We start from the raw sequence: 9,831 nt of genomic DNA on the forward strand, positions 1-9,831 counted from the left end.
GCAAAAACCACTGTGTTTTATAGAGATATTACAGTGGCTATCTGGAGGAACAATGTGCTCATGTGTAAAACAGCTAAGCCAGGAGGATTATGCAGGTTATTTAAGCTTTTTCCCCTGGTATGTGTATATATTTTTCATTTCACATTGTATTTCGGATAAGTCTTTGTAAATTTTACATGAATTATCTGTAAATAATTTTAATCATGTGTGCATCAAACATGTCAGGTTTGCTGCTCTATAAAAAATGAAATATTAAAATATATCAACAAGTGAGCGAGAAAGAGTCTTTAAAAACGTAGTACGTTGCACTTTAGAGGTATTGAATAAAACAACACATGTGTCATTAAAGATATCAAATTTGCCTGCATCGATGTTTTAAAAGTTGTAGGAACTGGTCTTGCACAGATTTTTTTTCCGCCGGCGGACTTTGACTGGAGGACCAGACGTCACTTCCTCCCCACGTGAATTGCTCCGGACATGTGAGGGGTAGCTCGTCCACAGAGGGTCTTTTTTCGCATTTTGAGCCAACCGGATTTGATATTTCGATCTTATGATTGTCGATAACAGGAGCATGGAGTCCGCAGAGGAGGAGGCCCAGCTCGGCCTGGAGTCAGAGGAGGACAAAAGCGAACTGTCAGACGAAGAGGTGAGCGTACACAGCCGTACGGAGGAGGACGCTTGTTTACAGCGAGGCGGCGTTAGCAAAGATGGGGCACGTTGACAAACGACAATGGACTGGCGTTACTCTGTACTTTGCTGTAATTCGCTTTATTGTGGGGGTTCTAATAAAGTACACGCTGTGAAAGTAAGTGTATACTTGTTTTTTGTTTACTTCAGATTCAAGAAGCCTTCGCCAAAGGACTACTGAAGCCGGGGATGAACGTCTTGATGAATAAACCCAAAAAGCTTGTCAACAATACGGTGAGTGAGTCAATAACGTCAGCATGAAATACCAATACCAATGCCAATAATAGTAATAGTAATAATGTGCTTGTCCGGCACATGTTCAGGTAGAGTGGTATGGCATGTACAGCAGGAAAGAAAACATGACTGTGGAATAATCAAAATGGAAGCAGTAATCATTTAATTGTAGTATTTGATTATTGCCGGTGTTGTTTAATGTGTACGAACGTGTTTTTGATGTGCTATTGTACACCTGTGTTTGTGATGCAGGAGGGTATGAAGCAGTGCCTTGCAGACCTGCGTAAAGATCTGCCCTGGGTGGAGAGGTTGGATATGACCAACCTACCAGCTGAAGACATCATTTCCAAAGCTGAAGGGAAAGCTCCTACTCCAACTACCGGAGATGTCAATGCAGATGATGATTTCCAGAGGGAAATGTACTTGTAAGTGATTGGAAATTGATGTGCAATGTGTTGAAAGGCATAATCAATCAGACGTGTCAAGAATTCTGGTTTTACCAAGTGGCTGTGCTGCAACTTGGAATTGTTTTTTTGGAGATTTCATTGAAAAACCTCCTGTCACTGTTGGCTCAGCTGTTGATATTTGAAGCAAAAATTTTGAATCTCTCAAGGTACTCACTGACTATACTTGTCAGAATCATATCAAGGATATTTAAATAGTCATCGGTTGATCGTTTAGAGGTGGTTTGTTTGTATATTGTGAACATACAAATGGTGTTATGTGGAAATGTGGCATATTTAACTTGCTGCAAGTGCAGATTGATTTTTGCTGAAATGTACAGAAACAAACAAACAAAAAACAAAAAACAAAAAAAAATAAAATAAAATATATATATATATATATATATATATATATATATATATATATATATATATATATATATATATATATACTACAGATAAGTGCTAATACCTTATTTGTTAACTTACAGCTACCGCCAAGCTCAAGCCACAGTCCTTGCAGCGTTGCCGCTCTTAAACAAACATAGTATAGCCACCAAGAGGCCTGAAGACTACTTTGCAGAGATGGCCAAGTCTGATCAGCACATGCAGAAGGTTGGTAGATCCGTCTTTTCTCTTACAAAATGAAATATGCACATTTAGCTTAAACACGTTCAATGTTTTTTTTTTATTATTATAATCTGCTTATTTTAATTAATAACAGTCAAGAAGAAGACCCTGAGTTATCTGTTTGTTTCAGTTTTTAAAATTTAGAAACTTTTATCTTATCTGCGTGCCACATGAATAGCATAATATTTAAAATGTTTCATATCTTGCTAACATGATGGTAAGCATAGTTTTAATTTTAAGAACATTAAGAGCCTTTGCTAATCTTCTTAATTAATTGATAATTTGGGTGGGTAGTTAAATTTCACTGTGCAGTGGCTTGGGAATTTAGCATGTTTTTTGGGGGGCAAGCTATAACTTGACCAAAAATCAAAAAAATTGGCACAGGTATTTAAATATTCACTTTCTCTGTCCAGATCAGAAAAAAGCTCATCTCAAAGCAGCTGATCTTAGAGAAGTCAGAGAAGGCCAAGAAACTACGCGAGCAACGGAAGTTTGGCAAAAAGGTTGGTCCCTGTTTTAGGTTACTTCAAGGTTCTTGTTGGCAATTGTTATGTAATGATGATGGGAGAATATGAAAAGAGATGACAGCCTAATGCTTTAGTGGTGCATCACCGTAAAAGAAGCCAAATGTCATAGTCCAAGTGTTCTTCCATGAGTTAACATTTTGTGTGTCAGGTCCAAGTAGAAGTGATCCAGAAGAGGCAGAAAGAGAAGAAAGCTATGATGAATGCTGTGAAGAAGTACCAGAAAGGTGGGCTTTTAATTGAATTGAAAATTCTTTATATTTTGGATAATGTGAGTCAGAGGTTTAATATTTTCGATCATCTCTCCACCAGGGATGACAGACAAATTGGATTTCTTGGAAGGAGACCAGAAGAGTGGCAAAGACTCTTCTCAGGGCTCAAAGAAAGCACCGAACAAGAAGGGGTAAGACTGCACCTTGAGCTGAGAACTTTGAATTCATCCATTTGAATCTTGAATTTTAAAATATTTTCAATGTTTGAGTTTTCACAAATTAAAATATTTTTTTTATAGCCTCAATGCCAAGAGAAAGTTCAAGGACCAAAAGTTTGGCTTTGGAGGCAAAAAGAGTGGGAAGAAGTGGAACACCAAAGAGAGCTATAATGATGTTTCCAGTTTCCGTGCCAAAATGGCTCATGCAAAGGGTGGCAAGGGAGGGAAAAAAGGCAAAGGAGGAAAACAAAATGTGAGTCATACAGAAATTTTCTCAATTTAAATAATGGTTAATGGGTAAGCATCTAATTTTCTTTCTTTTTTTTTTTTTTTTAGAAACGCCCAGGCAAGTCTGTACGCAAGAAGATGAAGGCTCGCTCGTAAAAACTGGCAAGCTGGAGAACAGTTTGGACTCAGACTTGCCTCAAGGCGAGATTTCTTATGCCTGCTCTCGAATCCCTCTTCAGTACACCCAGGGGATGTGCAGGGGACAGCTACACTTTTCTACAATCTGCTGTTTATAAAATAAAAATAGGTCTGATTATGGAGGCATCAGTAACAGAGTCTTGCCATATCGCTAAGGAAGCTTTTTGAAGGATGTTGCTGGTGAAGGAAAGAGGAATGGACTGCATAGAACTAGCAAAAATACAAAGTTATTTTTCCATATTAAACTTCAAGACAACTTGCGACCAGAGAAACTGAATGTGAAGACGTTTTTGAAAACATTTTGTTTGTGGCTCTTGTCTCTGTGAAACTGTTTCTTTCCATTCAATTACAAGTATTTTTACCAACCTAACAGTTCAATATACAATGTTTGTGCCCCTTGGAGGTTGGTGTATTGTGTTCTATTTTTTTCCCCCCCTTACTCAGCTCCTTGACTTGCTGATTCACTCGTTCGATGTGGCATTTTATAATATTGAGCAGCCGTCAGTGTTGACTTTTCCCCCATTCATTAATGCCATTAGTATGTGTTGAACCCATTGATATCTCCAAACAAACAAGGATTTTTCTTAATTTTGCAAAGACAAATGTAACAGGATCTTGGATAATGGACACTTGGATGTATTTATCTGTTTGTATGATAAATAAATCTCAACAACTGTATTCACTTTATTAAGATGTCCATGTTTTTCACAGTCTAGTTTGATGATCGCAGGGCAGACTCTTCGTGCTTGGTGACATCTGTGCTGGAGCGGTAGAAATTGAACCGCTCATCCTTGCGGTTTGATGGAATCTGCATGGTGGTGAAAGATGTGATTTAGAATTTGATCAGACAGGCACTGTTTGGATTTAAATGGCCATCATCAGAACCAAAGAGGCATCAGGGCAGAAAACAACTTGTGCTTCTGTGGTTTCCTTGGATGGACTGGAAAAATTTAAACTTTTGAAAATTTGGTGGCACAAACTGTAAAATGCTGTGCTAAAATCTTTGAACCACTCTGGTTTGCCATTGTAATACTGTCATTCAGAGGCTGCAGATAATGTAAAATTCAAAAATCCCCCCCCCCCCCCCCCCCCCCAGGTCATGCAATATATGACTGAAATATTATCTGTCCTGTTGACCAATGATCTAATCCAATGTCAAACAAAGACCCCAAAATATGAAGTTAACTGAAAAACTTCTACATTTCTGTGGTCATGCTAAGAACCCATTGGACACTAAACCACTAATTTTACACCAGTGTCAAAATCCAACCTATCACCAATTTAGGAATACTCATTTTAAAATAAATTGTGCACTGGTATACAATTTCTTTCTGGCGCCAGCTAAATTACAGGTTTTCTGCTGACGCCCGGCAATTTGGTTATTTCCTCAGAAATTGTCAAAGTTTCTCACCAGTGGAGTTGACATCCATCCTATCTCCTGACTTTCAGTCAGTGGCATTGTATATTTCTTGGTGGGCTCCTGGCGGGCTTTATGGAAGGCCTCGATGAAACCCGCTGGAAAAAGAAAGCCACATGTTTGGAAACACATTTATGCCTAACTGCCTCATGTTTGGGAGAGCAGTAGCAGGCATAATATCATCTCAAACATGAGGAAGTAATGTACTCACAGTTCTCTGCAATCACCTCCGTTGGTTTTCTGGACATGGGCTTGTCTGGCAGGACATGCACTGTGAGGGAGACACATGCACACATGTAAAAGAAGGTTGGTTTTCTTTAAAAATAAAAAAATAAAATAAAAATCAGTCAATTATGTGCTGCTTTTTTTTAAATGACACTTTGTAGCCATTGTGTGTTGAGTGTTTCACACAATAGGAAAATCTTCCAGCTGTCTGTCGATATAAAGCATTGGTGAAGAGTCTTTAGAAAGCTCTCATGCCTCTGAAAATGAGAAGTGTATCATCGAGAGTAGCTGTGACAGATTTGATCCACACAGACTAAATCAAAGTGGACTTCCGGCCACCTGTTCCGTGCCAGCCCTTAATCACAGCCCATTACACGCTAATGGCGGAAGGTTTTGTGAGAGAAAAATAAAGCTCTGAGGAAAATGATAGGTTTCGTGTCTCGACGGCTGAAAAGAAAAACTGAGTCAGTTAGTTGACCTTTCATTCAGTAAGTACAGGCTTTCCTTTGGAGCTATTTACGCCTCACGTGATGGAGGGTCGTTAGCTTTCTTACACTTCCTGTACGGGTTGATGCTGAACTCCGTGTGAAGTTTCTGGTGCATTTGCTCCTTCCGTATCGTCTCAACGTGAATGGCGTTTTGATGGACTACATCCTTTTTCTCTTTTCCTGCCATACTGGGGGAATCAAGACTGACTCGGGCTTCTTATTTCCTGATTATGAGGCCCGTTGCCAGGCAACTGTAAACACCGACTGACCCTGCAGGGGCGGGACTTGACCACACGATGACGCCACGCGCACATATTTGGTCATCCGGGGTTCTCGCCAATGTCAGAGTACAGCCAGCAAACTACAGCAGTGATGTTTAATCTAAACAGCCATATAAACTTACCGTAAACATAAATAGCAATTTCAGATGTTCCACAACGCCACGATCATGCTAATGGACATGTAAAGTAACGACCAGGAAAGCACACACAAAATATTTAAGATGACAATTTCCTCATTGGGTTTGAAGGCAATTATCACTTATAGTAATTCATAGTAATTTTTGTTTGGTATTAGTGAGTCAACAACTGAGTAGAGAGGACTACGCAGCAGTACATGTTTAAAGAAATTTGATAAAATATTTAGGTCACAGAGTTTAAAGTCAAAGTAACCAGGACCAAAGGCAACATCGAATAAAGAAGACAAACGAAAGAAAGAAGCAAAAAAAAAAAAAAAAACAAAACAAAGAAAGACAAGGAAAAAGAGGGGTCCAGACATTTACCAGCCTTCTGGGAGGGTGAAAGAGAGAGACCAGCTTGGCGTTTCCAAGTATATATAGGCTGCCAGCAGGTGATTGCAATCCCTGATGAGGTGGGAGGCAACCTGAAAGAGGGAAACAAAAAGGGAGGAAGTCTGGAGAAAACAATCCAACAATTACCTTTAAGGCCCAGAGTCATCACAGACTCACAGTTTTGAAAGCACAAAATCAAAATCAATTCTTTCAATTTCTTTGACTGTAAATCAATTTTGAGCAAATGAGCAGCTTTCATCAAAACACTTTGAGTCATCAGTTATTGCGTATTTTCTGCCAATCAGTGATTATATTATTATCATATTGCTGCTGTTCATTTTGTGAGAACAACACTAACAACAATGACATGCATGTGTTTGTTATATTTAACTTTTAATTTATGTGTTAGTGCTGCTTCAAGTCCATCTCAATGTGCTAAAAAAATCCTTACAATTATGTACATTCAAGAAATAAACATATTGTTGCCTAACAGAAGACACAGAATCAAACTAAAAATATAAAAAAAAATACCTAACATAAAGTTCAAGCCAAAATTATGGCTTTCAGTTATCAGGAAAAAAAATGAAACCCTCATGAAAACGTTATATTTAAACCTGATACTTGGCTGCTGGAAAAAAAAAAAAAAATTAACCAACCTAAAGCTCCTGTCTATTTCTTTGGCTTTTCTTTGTCGTAAATGTGTTTACAAATATCTGTAATAAATTCTGAATTTGTCGTCAACAAACCTTGAGTTCGTCTGGTTTCGTTGAACATTGCTGTCTTATATTTCACACTAACAAGAAACAAAACTTTTTAGAACATACCAAGAAATAACCAGGAGACCAGTGACCTTGCAACGGTGGAGTGTGTGTAAAAAAAAAAGCTGAGTGGCATTTCTTCACATCCCCTTAGAGCACACTTGACTTGCCCTGCTTTCTGCAGTGTCATGAATCACACATGAACAACAGCACTTTCACATCTTGTAAATAATACTTCTGCTTGGGTGGCTTCTGTGGGTACATCACCACAGATATACATTACAAGGCTGCAGTGACGATCCCGGGCTGTCTGTTGACATCTCACCACTTGACTCCTAATATGTAGCTAACTTATTTCATTTCTCTTTCATTTGCTTGCCCCTCTTCTTCCTCCTCATCTTCCTCTTCTTCTACCATCTCACTCCCTTCCACGCTGTCAGATTTGTTTTCGTCTGATGTCATCGTTGCAGTTGTGTGCCTCTTCTCGCAGTTAGAAGCTTAACAGACAGCTTAATAAAGGTTGAGATGTTCAGCTCTTGGTTCCTGTCTCATAACTTGTTTCAAGCTTTATTGGCCCTGCGTGAAAGATAAAATGGAAAAAGGTAATAACTCAAACACTAGAAGGGCTCGGGGACAGACTTCAGTGTTGGTCGGTGACAAGTCCCCTGTGGTGTTTTGTTAATGTGTGCGAGGAAGAGTGAGCAATACGTATTATGGGTGGATGGGAGGGCTTTTGGTGTCAAGCTTTGTTCCCTGGCTCCTGTCATGGTGCCAGAGCGCGTTATCATCAAGGCAGCTTTTGAGTTCCTCAGGCTGGGAATAGTCAAAGGCCAGTTTGTGAGTTTGCCCAAAATCCACATGCCAGGGAAGGTACTTCAGATAGTTTGTGATTCAACAGAGTATGACAAGGTTTCGGCTAACCGCTTCCCGCTGTCTCCCTCTATAACATGTATGGTTAATGTGGAGGCATTTTCATCCATCTGCGTATTCGCTAATGTGTGTTAACATAGTTTCTGAATCACAACCTTCCCCTGAATGTCAGCAAGAAAAAAAAAAGCTTTTTTTTTTTTTGTTTTTGTTTTAACATGACTGAGGAGAATTTTTAATGAATGACTAATGTAAGGTGAAGTGTGGCAAACGTGTTATCCTGTCGAGATTTAAGAATTTGATTTAGTGGATAAATCATTTTCCTGGTGGTGCCACTTTATTGGCTCATATGATTAACAGAAAATTGAGAATGCAGTGCTTTTCATATTCTTTGGCAGCGATGTTAACCTTTATATAAAAATGTATATTGCATTAGAGATTTCTTATACCCTCTTTCCTACAATCTTATTTTTTTTCTCTACTTTTTTCATCCATAGTTTCTGTGCATCAAAATAATTTTTATTCATACACATTCTACAGCCTTCATCAGACTTTTCCATTAGACGTTAGCCTTGTCAACCCTTAATCTTGGATGAAAAGAAATTAGTGCAATTAGTTTGACACTATTTATCTTTCTTTCAATTAGTGATGGCTGTAGAGCATAATTTCCACATTCAGAATCCATAAACTCTTTTTGACAGTAAATAAGGTGGACTGTACAGTGTAGTACATAGGAGATGATTTCAAACGCATGCAAAAGCATGACGCACAGTCATATTTTAGACGAAATGTTTAGAAGAGTTTAGAATGAGTGCACTTGAATGCCTTTTTCTCACAATCCCCTCTTCCCCACTCCCTTTCTTTCAAGCCAAGTTCATGCCCCAGCACAAGCCTCTAACCTCTCTTAACGTGACTCTGTTTTAATTACCAACTACCCCCACCCCCATTATCAGCTAATTAAAACACCACGCCATGTACTAGACAACATTCTCCACCACTGCTCTAGCATAACACAAACGAGAGTTGCACACTTTTTAACCCCATTGCCCCCCCATCTAATATGTCCTAACAGGATGAGAGAATGTTTGCTGCGATTTTTAACCCATGTGAGACCCATCTGTAGTTTTTTGCTCTGGTGGCTGCTGACCTTTGCAGTGACTGAGACTCGGAGGAAGCCGCACCATTTTCAATCAAGCACCACTTAATAAAAATGTAAATTGATTTTCTGTTGCAGAAATTCAGACTAGAATTTTAAATAGATGTTTTCACTGAAAAAGCACCAGTGTAACCATCGTTGAGCAAATGATGATGATGAGAGGGCACCGTAACCTTCAAAATGAAGATAACTACAATGTGTGTTTGCATTGTATTCACGGCAGACTTGCTTTACTTTAACTGTTCTTTTTACATTTCAGTGTTACAAACATAAATATTGGGCATAAATGTTACTTATTCCTTGACCTGGAAAGTGTTACTAGATATTGCATATGCATGTTGCTATGACATGCATTTAAATGTGCGTATATGTGTTACTGAAGTAACATGTACAATATACATTATATATTACTATATGATAATACAAATGGTAAATTTGAAATAATGAATATAAACTATCAAAAAAAGTTATATTATTTAAGTAATTAGAACACTTGATAAAAGGACAAGAAATACAAAGTCCTACTTTGTCAGCACTTAAATAAAATGATGTTCTCCATATCTTAACTGCCTCACCTAAAATAATGACGCCTTTATTGTTTAACGTCATATCTACATGCTGCATTCAGGAAATGAATCCTGGACCTGGTACCAAAGTGATGTGCTTTGTGTGGCAAAATTTACATATGGTAATCTGCCACTAAGCATAATCCAGGAGGGAACATTACTTTCTGCGAAATATGTTTGTCAAAACAAA

The 9,831-nt window shown here is 38.4% G+C and overlaps 2 protein-coding genes across 2 annotated transcripts; one reads left to right on the forward strand and one right to left on the reverse strand.

Annotated features, from left to right (window-relative positions):
* Positions 1-445: 445 nt before the first annotated feature.
* ebna1bp2 (EBNA1 binding protein 2) lies at positions 446-4,047 on the forward strand. The gene is made up of 9 exons (XM_029500473.1): positions 446-646; positions 838-921; positions 1,174-1,346; positions 1,856-1,979; positions 2,408-2,497; positions 2,670-2,745; positions 2,831-2,921; positions 3,030-3,201; positions 3,285-4,047. Exons 1-9 carry the CDS (start codon positions 551-553, stop codon positions 3,330-3,332), a joined length of 954 nt encoding a protein of 317 aa, XP_029356333.1. The 5' UTR covers positions 446-550; the 3' UTR covers positions 3,333-4,047.
* A 23-nt stretch (positions 4,048-4,070) lies between these two features.
* On the reverse strand, positions 4,071-5,691 carry cfap144 (cilia and flagella associated protein 144). Its single transcript, XM_029500474.1, has 4 exons — positions 5,571-5,691; positions 5,003-5,062; positions 4,786-4,889; positions 4,071-4,182 (listed from the first exon to the last, which is right to left on the reverse strand). The coding sequence occupies exons 1-4, from the start codon at positions 5,689-5,691 to the stop codon at positions 4,087-4,089; spliced, it is 381 nt and encodes a 126-aa protein (XP_029356334.1). The 3' UTR covers positions 4,071-4,086.
* Between the last annotated feature and the right edge of the window lie 4,140 nt (positions 5,692-9,831).

The sequence above is a fragment of the Echeneis naucrates genome, chromosome 4, assembly GCF_900963305.1.
Source record: "Echeneis naucrates chromosome 4, fEcheNa1.1, whole genome shotgun sequence".
Lineage (NCBI taxonomy): Eukaryota > Metazoa > Chordata > Actinopteri > Carangiformes > Echeneidae > Echeneis > Echeneis naucrates.